The sequence below is a fragment of the Convolutriloba macropyga genome, chromosome 4 (genome assembly GCF_964194025.1).
Source record: "Convolutriloba macropyga chromosome 4, txConMacr16.3, whole genome shotgun sequence".
NCBI classification, from domain to species: Eukaryota; Metazoa; Xenacoelomorpha; order Acoela; family Convolutidae; genus Convolutriloba; species Convolutriloba macropyga.
Window position 1 is genome coordinate 53,145,830 of NC_134471.1, and position 18,740 is coordinate 53,164,569.

Genomic DNA, 18,740 nt, shown 5'->3' on the forward strand with positions numbered 1-18,740 from the left:
ATGCCACCTCCTTAGCCAAATTAAAGGCCCTTATGAGATAAAAAAGACACGTGTCAAAAATCAAGAACGAATAAAAACCAGGATGTATGTACTTGTATAAGAGTGATTAAGCATGTATAATGGAATTTGTTGAATCTTGAAATAACCATACTGAATGGACTGCGGCACTCCGTTCAATTCAAGCAAGCATTTACACAAGATAAAATGCTTTTTGTGCCTGAAGCTCTATGCCCATTAAAAATTTAGGTCAAATTATTCTAAATTGAACAACACGTTCCTTATCCATTATCAAAACTGACAAATTTGAGTACCCTTAAGCATAAGAAAAACCATCATCAAACGCGAAGGAGTGCGAGAAGAAGCATGAACAGAAATGAGAGAGAAAGAGAGAGGGAGAGAAAGAGCGATAGGAGAGAGAGAAAGATCGAGATAGGGAGAGAGCATTAGAGTGAAGCAGTTGCTTTTCAGTAAGAGAAAATCCGAAATCATTATTGATTTCTTTGTGTAAGAACTCAGTTGCGTAGTTTCGGTGAAAATTTATTTGATTTTTGTTGCACAGTATTGTGAGTTCATGTTCAGTAACATAGCTACTGGGAGGCCAAATTTATTACAATTAAATGGGTTAGGACTTCGATTATCGAATTGTTGTTTTCTGCCAATGGGTTAAATTGTTTGTTTTAATTTTGATTGAAAAATTAGTTAATTTTGATATAAAGCTTACTCTTGGATCCTTGAACTTGTTCAATTGTACGTTTTTGGCTTTAGCATTGCTGGTTGCTGGTGTTACATATATGGATTATTGATTCGTTTACCTCGAGTGGAATTTCAAACAGTCGCGAGTCCATTTTTTTGGTGACAGGACAAAACACGTTCAACAAGTAACCAAACCTCTCAAATAAACCTCTTGAAACTTTGATATATTTTCTGAATGCTAGCCACTTCCCAGCCAAAAGCCATCTAACGGCAAAGTTACATAATTCTACACAGTCAAAATATCGTTTTAGTTGAATATCTCACCAAATTTGTGTCGAGTAAAGAAACAAAACTAAAACATTTGGTTTTTAAATCGATTTTTTTTCAGTTTCAAAGTATTATCGGCAACAAATAACGATCAAAAAAAATGAAGACCTAATTCTTCCTTGATTATTAAATAATTATATCACAAGGAGAATTGTCAAAAGTTTTTTTTAAAAAAAAAAGGTTGCGACCTTCTAAGAAAAAACAAAGTTACTCATGAGATAAATTGGACACGTTTCCAAAAATTAAGAACGGATGAGAACCAGCATGCAGTTTTTTGTATAAAAGTGTTTCAGCATGAAACTTGAGTTTTTTTTGAATCTTGAAACTACTATACTAAATATACTGCGGCACTCCGATCAACTCCAGCAAACATTTACACAAGATCAATTGCTTTTTGTGGCGGAAGTTCTATGCCTATAGTTGAATGTATATTTTAGTTCAAAAGGTTCTAAATTAAAGGCTAGGTTACTTATCCATAATAAAAACTTATAAATTGAGTACCATTCAGCACAGGAAAGACCATTAGAAAAACGCCATGGAGCACGAGAAGAAGCAGGAGCAGAAGAGATGGAGAGAGAGAGAGGGAGATGGAGTGAGAAAGAAAGAACGTTCGAGTGAAGAATTTCTCAGTAGAGTGTAATAGGTGTCTGGCCAGTTAATAGTTACGGGGAAGCAAAACTTCTTACAGTTAAATAGGTTAGGAAGTTGATTGAAAGAATTGGCGATACTTGCCAATAGATTAATTGAATTGGGTTGAGTTTGAGTAAACCATTAATTAGTTTTGATATAAAACTTACTCTTGGATTGTTGAAGTTGTTCAATTATATGTTTTTGGCATTAGTTTTACTGGTTGCTCGTATTACAATTGTTGATTATTTTGATCACAATTATCCCGAGTGCATTTTTAAACAGTCAAGAGTGCAACGTTTTGGGGGACAGAACAGAACACTCCCGACACTCCCGACACTCCCGACCTCTCGAACTTTCGATAGAGTATCTGGGCGCTAGCCAGTCCCCAGCTAGAAGCCTTCTAACGGCCAAATTGCAAAATTCTACACAATCAAAATATTGTTTTAGTTGAATATCTCACCAAATTTGTGTCGAGTAAAAAAAATAAAAATTCAATTTTAGAAGATACCTTTTAAAAATTTGACTAGTAGAAAACAAAGGTGAGATTTAAGAGGTGATATATTATTTAGGTAATTCTTAATTTAACCACATAATTTAGAGGCACCAAGATTTTTTGATTTGTTCCTAAGATTTTAAGAACCCGTTAGGTGCGAAAAAAAACTTTTGCTTTGCAGAAGCAACAAATCTACGGTTTGTTCTTATGAGCGAGTACGCTAACACCAATCGTCCATGACAATCGCATGGTTTTCATTCTTTGATGTTTTGGTTTCAAATTTATGCATATTTGATCAAATTCCCCGTTCAAATTATTTTGTCTTTGACTGGACGTTGATGCAATTCTTAGACAGCTGAAATTTTCAAATTTTACTTACAAAGCAATATTTAACTTCCATTCCACCATTTAGTTTGAATATTACACGCACCGAATTCCCAAACGAAAGCTTTTTAAAAAATGTACCTTATAAACTTTGCAAGAAGATAAAATAAACTTCTTTGTCGGAAACTCTAAATAATTAAATTTTATATTCCAAATCTTCAAGGCTATTTCCTAACGCAGCAGTTCTCTTTTGATCAAATATGCATAAGCATTTCGCTGTGCAACAACAGTATTAGCATTGACCAGAGAAAATACCGTCCTTCTTCAATTTCAAAAGGCTGGTTTTACCTAAAAGTTGAAATTGTGGAGGAACTATGAATCTATTCTTATATTCAAAGTTTCAAAACAAAGCCAGACCTGTCTAATCGTGCATAAATTTGAATTATCGCGAGCTAAAATTCATTCAAAAATGCGTAAATATTGATTTTGAAGACTGTCACCTTCACGCGTTTCTAGAGCTGCTTTTTTTGAAGATTTATTTTCCAAGTTTTGAAGGAAAACGGACTAAAAATACCGTCTTTTACGTTAACTCTACTCCCCCTCCCTCCTCTCTCCTCCTCCTGTCGTGTTCTTTTCCAGTTACTTTCACTTCATCTTATGGTTGGGCTAGTCAAAATATTTTCCCAGCTTTTTCCATCGATACGGCGCCCATTCTATTCCACTGGGATATTTTTCCATTGGAGTAAAAATGTTTATTGATTGAAGAATAAATTTCCTTCATTTTATTTGCTTGTCATTGGTTGAATTTTTTTCCGTCTGCTTATTCAATCCACAATTCTAAGTTTAAACATTGATGCATTTCATATAAACTTTGTCTCATTTTTCCATCAAAAAGTGACATATTTTCTTTTTCGTCAGTTTCAAACTCAAATTCTTAACAACCTTAGGTTAAATATTTCACGAGATTTTTTGAAGCATAATTGATTAATCGCCCTCGCACATTAATTTTTCACACATTTCACACCTGAAGCTTCCGTATTATTTATTTATCAAAACCATTTTCGCAGAGCTGTTTCCTTTTTCGTCCTCAGAAATGCTGAAACTTCACAGGATTTTTTTTGCTCAGATTAGAAGCAAAACAAAGCAATGTTTCCTATATTAAGAAACCAATATTTACACTTTAAAGTTCATTGTTGTTTATTTTGCTGCTACATTTTTCTTGTTAGCAGAGTTTTACGAAAATATTTTCTCTACTTAAGTTGTCTAGGTAACGGAATGCTCAAATTGTACCCTTAATTTGACAAAAGTTGCCACAAACTGTCAAAAGCAAGGATCAAATTTATACCTGGTTAACTTTAATCATAATTTATTACACCTAAACCTGATTTACTAGCTATTAATTTCCCCTAACAGGCTATTGACCTCAAAATTTGAGTTATTTGAAAAGTTACAAAATTTGTTTTTATGACTTTAAATTTAATAAAAGCTGAAGATTAAATTTCTCAACATTTGTTTTGAATTAATTACAGACCTCGGTGATTAGCTTAATCAAAACTTTATAAAGCGCCCTCTTACTGCTAAAATAGGGCAATCCACCAGAATTCTTTATCAATTTGGTTTGATCACAGAACTCCAGATAGTTCTGGGTATAAACGCTACTTATAACGAGTCAATTAACTTTACAAAAAAAGTGATTGCCACGCATTCTTGAAAAACCAAAAAAGCAACTATATTTTGTCTATTGAAAACTCTTCAAGGGTTTTTGAATTGATTAATTTCAAAATGACTATCAATTTAACAGAAAGTCCCGGCCGACCTGCAAAATTACCCTACGATCCAGACGAATTCCGTCCCCATTATTTGGTTCGAATTGTTGCCATGTTTTTTCTCGGTAACGTTGCTTTCGCCGAAAATGCTTATATATTACACCATCTTTATAAACTTTATAAACAGCCTAGTTATAAGTTAACAAGGCTGCAGGCTTTGGTTTTGGTTTTGACTTTAACTAATTTTCTTATTGTTGTGACACAGATTCCCCAGGATATTTTGTGGCATATAACAGGTTAGTCTTTAATTTGACTTGATGAACTGATCAGTAAAATTTGCCTATCATGAATTTTTTCCATTATAGCCTACCAAGCTGACTGTGCGAGCATGCGTGTTTTTGTGAGGGGGTATTGGAGCACAGAAAATATCTCAGAGCTTAGAAACTTAACTTATGTTAATAAACTCAGAAAAAAAACAAACTTACCAGATTAATAACGGCAACTGCAGCTAAGATTTTAGAAAATGAAAGTAAATCAGTTTAGAACTGTATGTTTGTCAAATAATGATAATTATCTGCCAATATTGAATGGGAAATGCAACTTTGTGAACGATCTCAAGTGAACTAAATTGTTGCATGTAATAATGAAATGACGCCCACTCATACGCCCCAAAATCGCCTGATTTTTGATACATTAACCTTTTAACAAATGTATACTTTAAATGTTATATTTATATTTTAGACTATATACATACGACTGATTTTTGTTAAAATCTTCACTTTTTTCTTCTTTTTTGAATCTCCTAAAATTAATTCCTATTCTATCAAATATCTTCTGAGCTTAAACAGCTTCAATATCAAATTCGCAAAAACTCGTTCCGCCTCATCGGGGTTGTTGCGCTACAGTGTTCGTAATCTTGCTAACAGGGGGTGATTGCATAGGGGCGTATTATATAGTACTGGCATTTATGGAATCCGATTATGGAACTTATATTTACTTAGTATAATTGAATCTTGATGGCGTGATATTTTTTCATGGATGTTATTGATACGAATTTACGAGAATTTTGGATGATTTTCTCCAGTCAATGTGCATATCCCTCCCTAGTCTTAAATGAGCTAATTTTATATGTTATATTTTCTGAACTAATTTGGCAACCGATTGCATCGCCAATATTCGTTAACAATAAAATTTTTTATAAAACTTTCATTGATAAACGGGCATTGGTCTACAAAACGACTGATTTTTTGTTCTAATTTATTTTTTGTGGAGTCCTATTAATTGTGGGAAAGAACAATGACTTTTATTTGTTTTGTTTTGATTTATGAATAATGTTTAAAACACGTTTTTTAACATTATACGTTTTTTAATGGCTACGTTTTTAACAAAAGATCGGTAGTTCCTTTACGCTAAATTCTAATCTACAATTTGCTTTTGGTCTAACCTGATTAGGACATAGCAACCGATATTTTTGAACAAAATTGTGCTGATTTTCAAGGGCCCTGCTGGTTAGAAATTGACTGGCATTTGTTAATTAGTCTTGATTATAAAAGTTTTAGATTTTAGGAGATAAATTTTCTGATTTTGAACAAACACTTCTCCCAAAACGTTTTTCCGACTAAACCAAGAACTTTAGAATAATGATAACTGAGGGTGTGATATTTGACTGATGCGTTTTTTTCCAATTTATGATTCTGACGTTTTGCTACCCAAATGAATAGAAAAGTAATTAAGTTTCTTTGTGGTCAATAAATTTTGCCTCAATTAAATATCTGCATTTTACAAAAGCTTCGCTTGCTTTAATGTTAGAGTTTACACTCTAGTAAGTAAGTTGTGATCATAAGATATAGTTTGAAATGATAGTTCAATATAAGAGAGCATAGCAAGACTCTCGCAATGTGGACCAGTTGGCTCAGTGGAAAGCACAGGATCGCAATCAATTGAACAATTGTGGGGTTTCAACCCACGAAAGTCCCAAACTTTACTCTCACCATAATGGTGTTGACATAGAATCAACATAACGAGCAAAGAGTAGCTCTAATATTTAATGAGTAATGAGTTGTTTTGCACCAAATGATTCCCCCTTTGCATTCTTTTAGTTAAGGAGGAGTAAACTCAAAAATTCAGTTTTTAATGATGACTAGAAAACAGTATTTAAAGTTTGGAGATATTGGTTACAATAGTTTAAGGACATATCCATTTCGCACTCCTGGTCACTTAATCATAATTTATTTGGTTTTTTTCTCTATTAGGAACCCATTTTTTTCAAAGGAAATAAGAAATCATTTATAGTTAATCTGTATTTCCGAATATTTTTGACCTCAACTTAACTCAGTGTCATTTTACATCGAAAATTTTCTGCTATACCGCTCAAGTGATATGCTCTTGTGCACATTGTCAGGAAATAATCAAACCATTAAAGTGATCAATTTCACTCAAAGGTTTTCCGATCTCCTATCATCAGGTATCTAAGGTCAAGGCTGTTAACTTGAGATGGTTATTAAAATGTCAACACTTTTCTCAATTAAAAACGCAAAATAACTTTCATTGAAGCAATAATTCCTAGTTTTAGCTCTCATACTGATGAGCATTTTGATCAGATTAAAGTCGAGTGCAAATGGAAGCCTTCTAATTTAAATTAAATAGTCAAGAAAACAATTTGTTATCATGAAAGTCTTTATAAAGGTCTGTAACTCGCTTGTACAATTTTTTTCAGTCAGGATCTGTCCAATCAGAGGGTATTTCAAAGAAAAAATAATAACAATATAGATCACATTTATCGAAAAGGATTAGCAACTATTTTTAGAAAATAAAACGATAAACTGACTTATAATAATTTTTAAAAGAGTAATTTTTCTTGGCAAAATTGTAAAAATTTTTTCCTGTGATCTACTCAATCAGTTAAGTGAGATTGGTATATTTGAAAAAAATGCCTTTGCAAACGCCAGGTGTTGGTCAGATACATGATTTTTGTCTGTAGTTTTTGAAACCAATTTTACCCATCCTTAATTTCGCTGATTCTCAGATCCCATGTAAATAAAAAAAGATAGAAATCCTCATAAATTGTAATTGAGTTTTTCATTTAGCCTTAGTTTTTTTTCGACGGCAATCCCATCCAAGTCTGGATTGTTTTAATTTGCAAGAACTTATTTAAACGTTAGGCAGATCTAGAAAAATGAACATTTGCACAATTGTGCATGGCTCATTCTTAAAATATTCTTAAAACGTACGCAATAAGAATCAGTAGCAAATTAGATACGTACCTTAGTTGAGAAAAAATTTTGCCTTAGCAGAGCAAAAATGTATCTTTCATGAAGTAGCCGAATTGTGAAATAATTTGAATGGTCAGGCATTGTTTTTTGCTAGATATTACAACACAAATGTTTTTCAATATGCAATCTGTTTTGCGTAATCAAATCACTTTTTTAGTTCAACCTTTTTTCTTTTACAATACGAAAAATTGGAACAAAATAAAAAGAGGTTAACAAATGTCACATGCAAGAAAACGTTTTCGACCATCTTTTAAGCAAAAAGTTTCTGCGGTTTATGATAAATAAGCAGCACAAAAAAGCAATGACGAAACAATATTGACTAACAGGAATAAAATTTGACGAGAACAAACTTATATGCAATCTGTTTTTGCGTAATCATTTCACTTTTTTAGTTAAACCTTTTGTCTTTTAAAATAAGAAAAATTGGAACAAAAAAAAGAGGTTAACGAATATCACATACAAAAAAAAGTTTTCGACCGTCTTTTAAGCAAAACATTTCTGCGGTTTATGATAAATAAGCAGCACAATAAAGCAATGACGAAACAATATTGACTAACAGGAATAAAATTTGACGAGAACAAACTTATATGCAATCTGTTTTGCGTAATCATTTCACTTTTTCAGTTAAAACTTTTGTCTTTTAAAATAAGAAAAATAGGAACAAAATAAAAAAAGGTTAACGAATATCACACACAAAAAAAAGTTTTCGACCATCTTTTAAGCAAAACATTTCTGCGGTTTATGATAAATAAGCAGCACAATAAAGCAATGACGAAACAATATTGACTAACAGGAATAAAATTTGACGAGAACGAACTTATATGCAATCTGTTTTGCGTAATCATTTCACTTTTTTAGTTAAACCTTTTGTCTTTTAAAATAAGAAAAATTGGAACAAAATAAAAAGAGGTTAACGAATATCACATACAAGAAAAGGTTTTCGACCATCTTTTAAGTAAAACATTTCTGCAGTTTATGATAAATAAGCAGCCTAATAAAGCAATGACAAAACAATATTGACTAATAGGAATAAAATTTGACGAGAACAAACTTACAACGGTTAAAAAATCTCAAAGTTTGCAAAATTTTTGAAAAAAAACAACCATTTTGTAATATTAATTTTGCTAATTTTAAAAACAAAGGCATCACAATCTTCTGAGAAAAACAATATTTTGTGAACAGGTGAAACTAGATACAAGTATCGCGTTTTTTTTCCAATCCGTTTAAGTAATTCTTGAAAATAATCATTATCCAAAAAAAATTTTATCCCGATTGTATGTTTTGGTACCGGAACTTGCATGGAAGTTTAGTAGCGTAAACGCTTAGTGGAGTTAGTTTAGTAGCCGAACTCTCATTAAAAACAGTAGCAGTAGCGTTGATTTAACAGGGCAACAGGTTATCTGATAAGGGCAAAAATTGCGACAAGCAGAAGAGATTTTTTTTCAAAACGAAGATTTTTTTTCATAAATATCGTTAAAGACGTATAAAACAAGAAATTTCGCCTCGCTTTCCAACTGCAAGAAGAACTCTCGATTATTTTTGGTGGCCACTAATGTCCTGTTGAATATGATTCCAAGATTTTTTCTGTTTTTAATGAATCCGATTTGAATAGATATCTTTCAAGCAAATGTAGGCAAACATGTCAAAACATTCGCAATGATTCGCATGGCAAAACATTTGCATGCCAAAAAATGTCGCTTCGAAATGACACGTGCGTTGTGCTTTTCTCTAACGTCCCGTTGATTATGATTTCAAGATTTTTTTCTGTTTTTAATGAATCCGATTTGAGTAGATATCTTTCAAGCCAATGTAGGCAAACATGTCAAAACATTCGCAATGATTCGCATGCCAAAACATTTGCATGCCAAAAAATGTTGCATCGGATTGACACGTGCGTTGCGTTATTCTCTAATGTCCTGTTGATTATGATTCCAAGATTTTTTTCTGTTTTTAATGAATCCTGTTTGAATAGATATCTTTCAAGCAAATGTAGGCAAACATGTCAAAAGATTAGCAATGATTCGCATGCCAAAACATTTGCATGCTAAAAAATGTTGCTTCGAATTGACACGTGCGTTGTGTCATTCTCTTTTACCCGAAGAGAACAAAATTGGCAGAAAACATATTTTGAACATTGACTACATCTTTTAGACCCAAACATAACCCCCCTTTAAGATTTTTTTTGAAACTGGACAGCAGCAAAAACATTCTAAGATGGAGTGTTACATTTGGATTCGATGAATAGAATTTTCATTGGGGTGTGAACGGACGAAATCAGCTGGTGAGATCAAATCAATTTCTCCCCTCTCCTCTTTTTTTTTCGGTGGTTGACCAAAAAAATTTTTTTCCTGCTTTATCAATTTTACACAGCAGTTCCATGGTCTCAGGCAAAAACTACATTAACAAAAAGAAACAGCAAAGTTCAAATTTTGTAAGAAACATATTAAATACGCCTCGAACCGAAAAGTTCTTGTATTTTCTACGAAGCCACAGATTGGTTTCACGTATTACAAGTTATTTTCAGCTCAATACGGCGCCGCATATCGGTATCACTTGGGCATTTACAAGCAGTTCCAAGGCAAATGTTTGATAATTTTTTCCTCCAATCTCAAACAAATCATCTTTAAAAAACATGACAAGAAGCCAAAAAAAAGAAAATGACGGCTAAAAGCAATAAAAATTCCCTGATTTCACATATTGTTAACATGCCTTCAATCTGCGGGAAATAAAAGCTGCGCAAACTAGACAGGAAAAACAAAACTCAGTATTTTTGAATGAGACCAATTCTTCAGCAGAAGAGATTTTTTTTCAAAACGAAGATTTTTTTCATAAGTATCGTTAAAGATGTATAGTAAAAGAAATTTCGCCTCGCTTTCCAACTGCAAGAAGAACTCTCGATTATTTTTGGTGTCCACTAATGTCCTGTTGAATATGATTCCAAGATTTTTTCTGTTTTTAATGAATCCGATTTGAATAGATATCTTTCAAGCAAATGTAGGCAAACATGTCAAAACATTCGCAATGATTCGCATGCCAAAACAATCGCGTGCTAAAAAATGTCGCTTCGAGTTGACACGTGCGTTGTGTTATTCTCTTTTACCCGAAGAGAACAAAATTGGCAGAAAATATATTTTGAACATTGACTACATCTTTTAGACCCGAACATAACCCCCCTTTAAGTTTTTTTTGAAACTGGACAGCAGCAAAAATATTTTAAGATGGAGTGTCACGTTTGGATTCGATGAATAGAATTTTCATTGGGGTGTGAACGGACACAATCAGCTGGTGAGATCAAACCAATTTCTCCCCTCTCCTTTTTTTCGGTGGTTGACCAAAATACCTTTTTTTCCTGCTTTATCAATTTCACACAGCAATTCCATGGTCTCAGGCAAAAACTACATTAACAAAAAGAAACAGCAAAGTTCAAATTCTGTAAGAAACTATACTAAATACGCCTCGAACCGAAAAGTTCTTGTATTTGCTACGAAGCCACAGATTGGTTTCACGTAATACAAGATCTTTTCAGCTCAATACGGTGCCGCATATCGGTATCACTTGGGCATTTACAAGCAGTTCCAAGGCAAATGTTTGATAATTTTCTCCTTCAATCTCAAACAAATCATCTTTAAAAAACATGACAAGAAGCCAAAAAAAAGAAAATGACGGCTAAAAGCAATAAAAATTCCCTGATTTCGCATATTGTTAACATGCCTTCAATCTGCGGGAAATAAAAGCTGCCTAAACTAGACAGGAAAAACAAAACTCAGTATTTTTGAATGAGACCAATTCTTCAGTTCTGACACAACAATTTTAAAATCTAACTATCGATGATTTTGATTTGCGTTTTCTTGTTTGTACACAAACAAGACTCTTCTACCCTGATAAAAAAAGACAATTTATTAAAAGTAGTTGTATTCGATCATCAATCAGCAACACACAAATACCATGATATTGCAGCCAGCATTGACGAGCTAGTCTCAGCCACAAACAGCGAAAAATGTGTCAAAGGTAACACTTCTAAGAACACAGCAAATTTGAATCCAATCGCCTTCCCAGACATTGAAACGATTTGCAAGAAAAAAATACCTACACTCCCCTTATACCTGTCAAGTTCCGGCTAAAATGGTCTGAATTGCTGATTGCTATCTTTGAGGACTGTGTTTTTCAACCAAATTCCCCAGAAAATTGGAAAAGCTCTTTGCAATAAGCAAGTGCGTTTGCGCGCTAGCAACAGAGGGGAAGAGACACAAACAGCAGCAGCAAGAACGGCTCATGTTAAATAGATTTGAGCTTCTGGAGAATGGCAACTATGCTGGGCTTTGGTTTGAAGCAGCCTGATTGAAACCATGGCAAGAGGATAAATCATGACTCAATGGAATGGGATGTAGCACGTGCAAAATTTCTCTGCCTTCAAGGCCAATTTGGACGTGCTTCAAAAATCTTGTTTGTGGATGAAGTGGCCCCTGATAACAAGGAAACGCTGAAAGAGTTGATGAACTTGCATCCAGCAAAAGAAGCGCCACCGAGTGAAATTGATAATTACAGTAGTTATGCTTATCAATTTGACGAAGCGTCTGTGTTTACACAATTGCAGTCTTTCTCAACTTCACAGCAGCCGGTCCATACAAAATGTACCCTGTGCAACTTCTACATGCCGTAATGTGCGCGGTCTCCGATCAGTCAAAAAAATCAATTTCAATCATCAGCAAACTGGTGATTTTGGCTAGCAGAGGGCAGCTCCTCAGTTTCGTTGCTCCAACATTTTTCGCTGCTTCGTTTACAGCGCTGAAGAAGACAAAAAGAGGTGTACTGCCAATCGCCGTGAGAGAAGAATTTTGACGCCTCATAGCCAAAGGTATGGCGCAAGAGACCATTTCTGAGACTCTTGAATTTTTTCATCTAGACAACTTAGTTTAAATGCGGTGCTGCAAGCATTGTACATGCAACAAAACAAACCTTTCAAAAGTTATCGAGCAACGAAAAATGGGCCTACTTCAAATCGACTTCAGAAATGTTTTCAATTACATTACGAGAAGCAGTGTGTTAGATGCAGCGCTAAAATCCATTCCCGCTTTAGCCCATTTTGTTTCTTTTTGCTATTCTCAGGATATCAAGTTCTTCTTTAATGCAATTCACATTCAAAATCAATCAGGAGTCCAACAAGGAGACCCGCTGGGCCCTTATTGCTCTCTTTAGCACTTTGATCTTTTATCAAACAACTCGACAATAAGTTACCACATCTTATGCAAATTTCTTGGTAACTTGATGTCGGAATTGTAGCAAGAACGGAAGAGGAGCTCTGTGAATGCTTAGAAGATTTTTAAACTCATGTTGATAAGTGTGGCCTTGAACTCAGAGGAGACAATTGCGAGTTGTGGTCCACCACGTGTTTTAGTGCTGCTGATAGCAGAATAAAGAAAAACAGCCAATCAGGAATCGAAATCTTGGGCGCAGCAATCGGAACACCCACTTTTGTTGCATCTTGTTTAGAAAAATTGGTTAAAAAACTCGAGACCACTTTTAGACAATCTAGGCTATTTAGAGGACCCGCAGTGCGCTTTTTTGGAATTTTGCGTAGCTGTCTGGGTGCACCTAAATTAGGGTATTCTTTGAGATGCAACACTCCTTCCACTGAGAGTAACAAAAACACTTGAAAAATTTGATCATCTCCAACGAACAACTTTTGAAAATAATTTAATCAGCAATAATTCATGGGACCAAGCATGCCTGCCAGTAAGCAAAACAGGAGCTAGGGTTCGGCGTTCTTTGAGCCAAATGAAAGCTGCTTATGTTGGTTCCTTATTTCAGTCAGCAAACATAGTAGAACAACTTATTGGAGTGAACCCAACTTATGAAAGTAGTTTCACAGATTTAGTGGAGGAGTTTAGCACTTTAGGGATTCCTCAATTAAAGTAAAAAAAATCAAAACAAAATTCAAGACAAAACGGCTCAAAGCAACCTTCATAAAGGTCAAACCTCCACCAGCGAAGAAGCTAGACTGCTATCTCTTTCCCTACCTCAATCAGGAGCTTGGTTGACGGCAGCACGCATCCCTGCTCTTGGCTTACACCTTCAACTTAAGGAGCAGTTCTGAAATACAATTTAGCAATTCCACTCTATGCTTGGGAAAGGAGATGTTCATACTGTAAGTCAGCTAATTTGGACGTAATTGGAGATCACGGGCGTGACGATATTATCTCTCGTCATGACAGAGTACGAGACACAATATTGACAGCTTGTTCGTTGACTAATTTTTGCCTTTTATGTGAGCAAAAAACAATTTAAGACCAGGCGACGTGTATTTGCCCAGTTTTATAGCAGTACAATCCGCAGCTTTAGACGTCACCATTACGTCCCCACTGCAAGCCAGTCTTATCTCAGTTGCAGCGAGGACATGTTGTTTTGCTCTAACCCTAGCAGAAGACAGAAAAATTGGGCTTTATTACCGGAAGTGCAGCGATATGAGCATCAACTTCATACCATTGGCGTTATAAACTTTTGGCGGACTATCCGAAACAACGCGGAAAATATTGAAAAGAATAGCCCTTTTATCTGATAACAGCGGCTTCCAGCCTCCAGGCCTGTCGGTAGCCTTCAGTCGCCTCACTCAAGCGGTATCAATAAATTCCATGCTTGGCTCAGCTACATGAAATGATGGGGACTGTCGCATCCAATTACGCCGCAATGCCAAATGAGAAGTTAAAGAAAGTCCGGTTCAAGAACTCACTAACCTCAAGTGATATCGGACTCACTTTATGAGAGGGGAGCCCTTCCTTGTTTAAATGTCACCCAATGAGCGGGGACTTCAGTTAATTTTACTAGTTTTTGTACTCATCCATCGGCAGGGAGCTACAAAATATCCAAATGGAAGAATTCAATTTAACCTCTACGTTTTTCATGCAGAAAAGTGTAAAATTGGCGTTGCCCAGTAAAGTTGCGTTTAGCAATTGTTATCATCGAACCTTGAAGGATTGATTTAATTTCTTATGGTAGATGATCAAAACCAAGATTAAATTTGTTTAAACTACTCTTTAGTTAATATAATTCTCGTTTTTTTTCAAAAAAAAAGTTACTGGCTGTTGAAAAGTTACTGGATGTCGAATTTCAATATAAGGAATTGTCACATAATTTTTTCTAGAAATTCGGCTCTTTGTGAATCAGCTCTCTTGGAATCTTAGTTTTTTCAGCAGTTTCGCAAGAATACAATTAACGGGATTTGTTTCAGAGCGAACTTTTGTTTATGCTAATCTTACGTTCTTGCTGAATACCATCGAAATTATAAAGTTGCATAATCTGTTGCAGCGTTCTCTACAGTCAAACATGATGCGTTCAACATTCCCTATCATTAAGTAAATAGCGGTCATTTTTATGCTTTCCAGTTTGGAAAAAGAGCCTCTAGCTTCCTCTTTTCATTCTTTCCCTCATAATGGTTGTCTGGCTAATTTGCTGCTGAGCCCCCAGCTATAACAGTCCTACAATGGCTGTTCAAATATGTTCTTCATTTATGCCTGGTGTAAATGCTTACCATGCGTTCACGCATCTTTTTAGGCGGTATTCAATCAGCGCTGACTAAATCGGTTGATGCTCATTATAATCAATTCAGAATATTATAAAAAGTGGACGATTTTGTGAAAAAAACTTAAGTTTTACAATTCGAAGGTTACAAGTTTTTATCTCTACGTCCAATAATGTAAGGTTTCTTTTGTGGAAATCTGATTATTGCCCTATATAGATGTGATAAAAAGATGCATTATTTACAGGTATATTATACAGTTTTGCGGAAAAAGTTGTTTTATCTTACACTATAAAATTACCCAAATCACTAGCGCGGGTCAGGAAAAATTGAAGCTTACTAATTAATAAACGATAGTTTTTTTCAATTGAGTTTCAGATACGTTTTCTTACACCTACCATGCAAAATGGAAAAATAAGTATGCAAAATAACATTTTTTTAAAAAGTGCGCATTCTGTGGGCGCATGAGAGAAAATGTGGGCGCAAAGGTGAGGTTAATTGAGCGAAGATTAAAGCGGTCATAGCGGCTGTCAAAGTAATGTCTCAGCCTTTTTTCTTTTATGTTGTTGTCAACTTCAGTCGTTGAAATTAAAACGACAGAATTAATATTAGCGTGTAGAGCTCAAGTACTGAAATTTTACACTTGCGTTTTCGAAATTGAATTAACGACCTCTATTGAAGCGCTATTTCGCAGTTAAAATATCGCTCATTTCTACAGCGTCATAGTACAGTGCCCCCTCATGCTCATAGGGTAGTAAAATTTTCCTTGTTCTTTAAAAGGCGGGGCCGTTTTGAATGTAAGCAACAAAAAAATTTTCCTTTTCTTGCCCCGATAACTGTCTCGTGGTCTCTTCACAGAAAATGAATCCATTGTTGTTATATCGATAAACTCTAGGTCAAGTGTTGTGTTTTGTTATGGTTCTCCTAAAGAACATTTTGTCCTTTTGCGGCAAACATTCTGCATATTTAAATTGACTTCTGAATTTCACAGTATTAAGATTTAAGGCAAAGCTCTTGAGGATATTTTTATTCCACTGGGTACTGGGTTGTCTACATCGAATACCTTGGAGGTCAAGGGTGGATCACAAATTCGTAACTTGATGCGTACATACAAACAGCTCACCCCGGGTTAAAATAGATTTACTAATTGACCACAATATAAAGATAATCTTGTAGTGGAGCTTGGCAAAAAAAAACCACCAAAAACGGATTGAATAATCTCTCAATTTAAAAAAGAATAACTACGCTAAGAAACTTTTATCTTTTCCTTTTGTTCAACCCCCTCCTCAGCTTAGTGGTTATTAGTTGTTATTTGTATCCACAGTTTCACATGCTATATTACCCTATACTGATTTACAGAATATAATGGAATGTTTTCTATAACTGTGGGCAAGGAGACGTAACGTTCAGTATGAGTGTGTGTGTGTGTGTGTGTGTGTGTGTGTGTGTGTGTGTGTGTGTGTGTGTGTGTGTGTGTGTGTGTGTGTGTGTGTGTGTGTGTGTGTGTGTGTGTGTGTGTGTGTGTGTGTGTGTGTGTGTGTGTGTGTGTGCGTGTTTTTGTGTGGGGGGGGGGCATTTTTAGGCCTCGACTTTTGAAACAAATGAAAAATGCCGGTGCGGTTTCCTACTTAAAAATCGGAACTTCTTTTCTACTTAAGAAATGAAAAATCGGCGTCAGGACAATTTACCCAATGCCATTATACCCAACGCCAAAAAACCCAATGCCATTATACTCAATGCCAATATACCCAATGCCATTATACCCAATGTACTTTGATACTTTCTTTCAATAATCCGACAAAAAATCAGCAGTTATTAGAGTATACACTCTAGTAAATAAGTTGTGATCATAAGATATAGCTTGAAATGATAGCTCAATATAAGAGAGCATAGTAAGACTCTCGCAATGTGGAACAGTTGGCTCGCTAGAGAGCACATGATTGCAATTAATTGAGAGATTGTGGGGTTGCAACCCACATAGGTCCCAAACTTTACTCTCATTATAATGGTGTTTACATAGAATCAACAAAACGAGCGAAGAGTTGCTCTAATAGCAGTCAATATTACCCTATGTTTTAACATATTTAATGACCATGGCCATGCCTCAGCGGCCCGTGGGAATTGATATCAAACTATCAAAGCCGAACATGGGATTAAATTATCCGCTGGTTAAATCATACGTGTAAGAGCTATTTTCTGCTAATTAGTACTCGGATTATGGAACGAAATTATAAATGTGAATTGGGTATAATGGAATTGGGTATTTTGGCCTTGGGTATAATGGCATTGGGTAAATTGGCATTGAGTAAATTGTCATGTAACCTGAAAAATCATTGCATAGTCATTTGTGTCCAGTATGGTTTTTCAAAGGTCGAGCAAGTTTAAACATTTCAATTTTTTATGCTTTTGTGTATACTGAAGCAGGATTGGAGCAACGCTAAACACCGTTGTACCAGTTCGACATGATAACTAACTGCTAAAAAAGATTTAAGAACTCATTTCTTCAGATAAAGCAGTTATCACGGCTGGACCCTATTATCACATTACCTGATTGAATAAAATGGATAGCTTAATTGTAAGGGTCTTTTCCCCATTAGCCGTGACGTGCTTTTGAGATGTTCTTCACTGCAATGAATTACCACTTTTAATAAACAATGCTAATTTTGATAGATTGGTGGTTTTTCAGAGTTTCAAAGATGAAAGAGCACATATGCTGCTCACATTATAAGCAATAGTGAGCAATAAAATTGTAAAATTTTGGCGGCAAAAATGCATACTCAAGAAAAGACTTTTGCTCGACTCATGATTGAAAACTACCTCAATCCAGTTTTAAGATTAATTTTTTGAGTTAAGTAAAAGTCGAGCGAGTAGAACATTTGAGTAAAGCTAAAGTCCAGCGTGATCAATTTGACTCTAGCAAAAGTTGAGCATGAAAATTTGAGTGGAGCTAAAGTACAACTGTTTGTTAAACTTGATCTAAAGTCATATAATAAGATATTTGGGTCGCGCGGTCTTTTTGTACCACTTTTTGGTCGAGCATGGTCTTTTCATAAGTCGAGGTCTAACCCTGGGGCGCACAAAAACAAACGATTCAGAGACGAACTCATTCTCACGAAACGTGATCTTTTGGTCATCAGATATTTGCCGCCGTGGGCTTTCATCCTCTGCATAGTACATTACAAAGAAGGGCAAACCTCTGTTGAGGCATTAGCAGGAGGGAGAGCTCAGGTTGAATGCTGGCTCTGAGGGTTTTGTTGGAGCCGGAGTCACCACTAAATGATAACATGCAGATATGTTTAGATATAAACCCCCAATGATAGGAGAGTTAGTTATATTGTCAATCACATATTTGAGCGGTTTTCAAGTTTATGCGTAGACTACTATCACGTGAGTTCTGTTACGCAGTAAATAAAGAACGAATTTTAGCCAATCAGAATTGAGTATTTATATTCGAATTTAGATGCGTATAAATCGTTCTAATATACGTAGAAAGTTCCGAAAAAGTTCATTTAACCTAATTTTAAGTAAATATAACCACTATATGTATCGATTAAGCTGGTTTTCGGCTTAATATTTTTAGGTTTTCTAGACAATTGCCGATTGAATACGAACTGATTTGACGTCAATGACATCAGACAAAAAACCTGTTAAATGAACAACAAAAAAATCTTGCCGTCTAAGTTCCACTGGTTACATTGATCGTACTAATGCTATGTACGTTG

The 18,740-nt window shown here is 35.0% G+C and overlaps 1 protein-coding gene across 1 annotated transcript in view; it reads left to right on the forward strand.

Annotated features, from left to right (window-relative positions):
• Window positions 1-3,292: 3,292 nt before the first annotated feature.
• LOC142338507 (gonadotropin-releasing hormone receptor-like) overlaps window positions 3,293-18,740 on the forward strand; it is an 81,661-nt gene continuing 66,213 nt past the window's right edge. Inside the window, exon 1 of the mRNA XM_075388290.1 lies at window positions 3,293-4,529. Within this exon, the coding sequence (XP_075244405.1) occupies window positions 4,250-4,529 (280 nt within the window). The 5' untranslated portion in view covers window positions 3,293-4,249. The remainder of the gene's footprint in view (window positions 4,530-18,740) is intronic.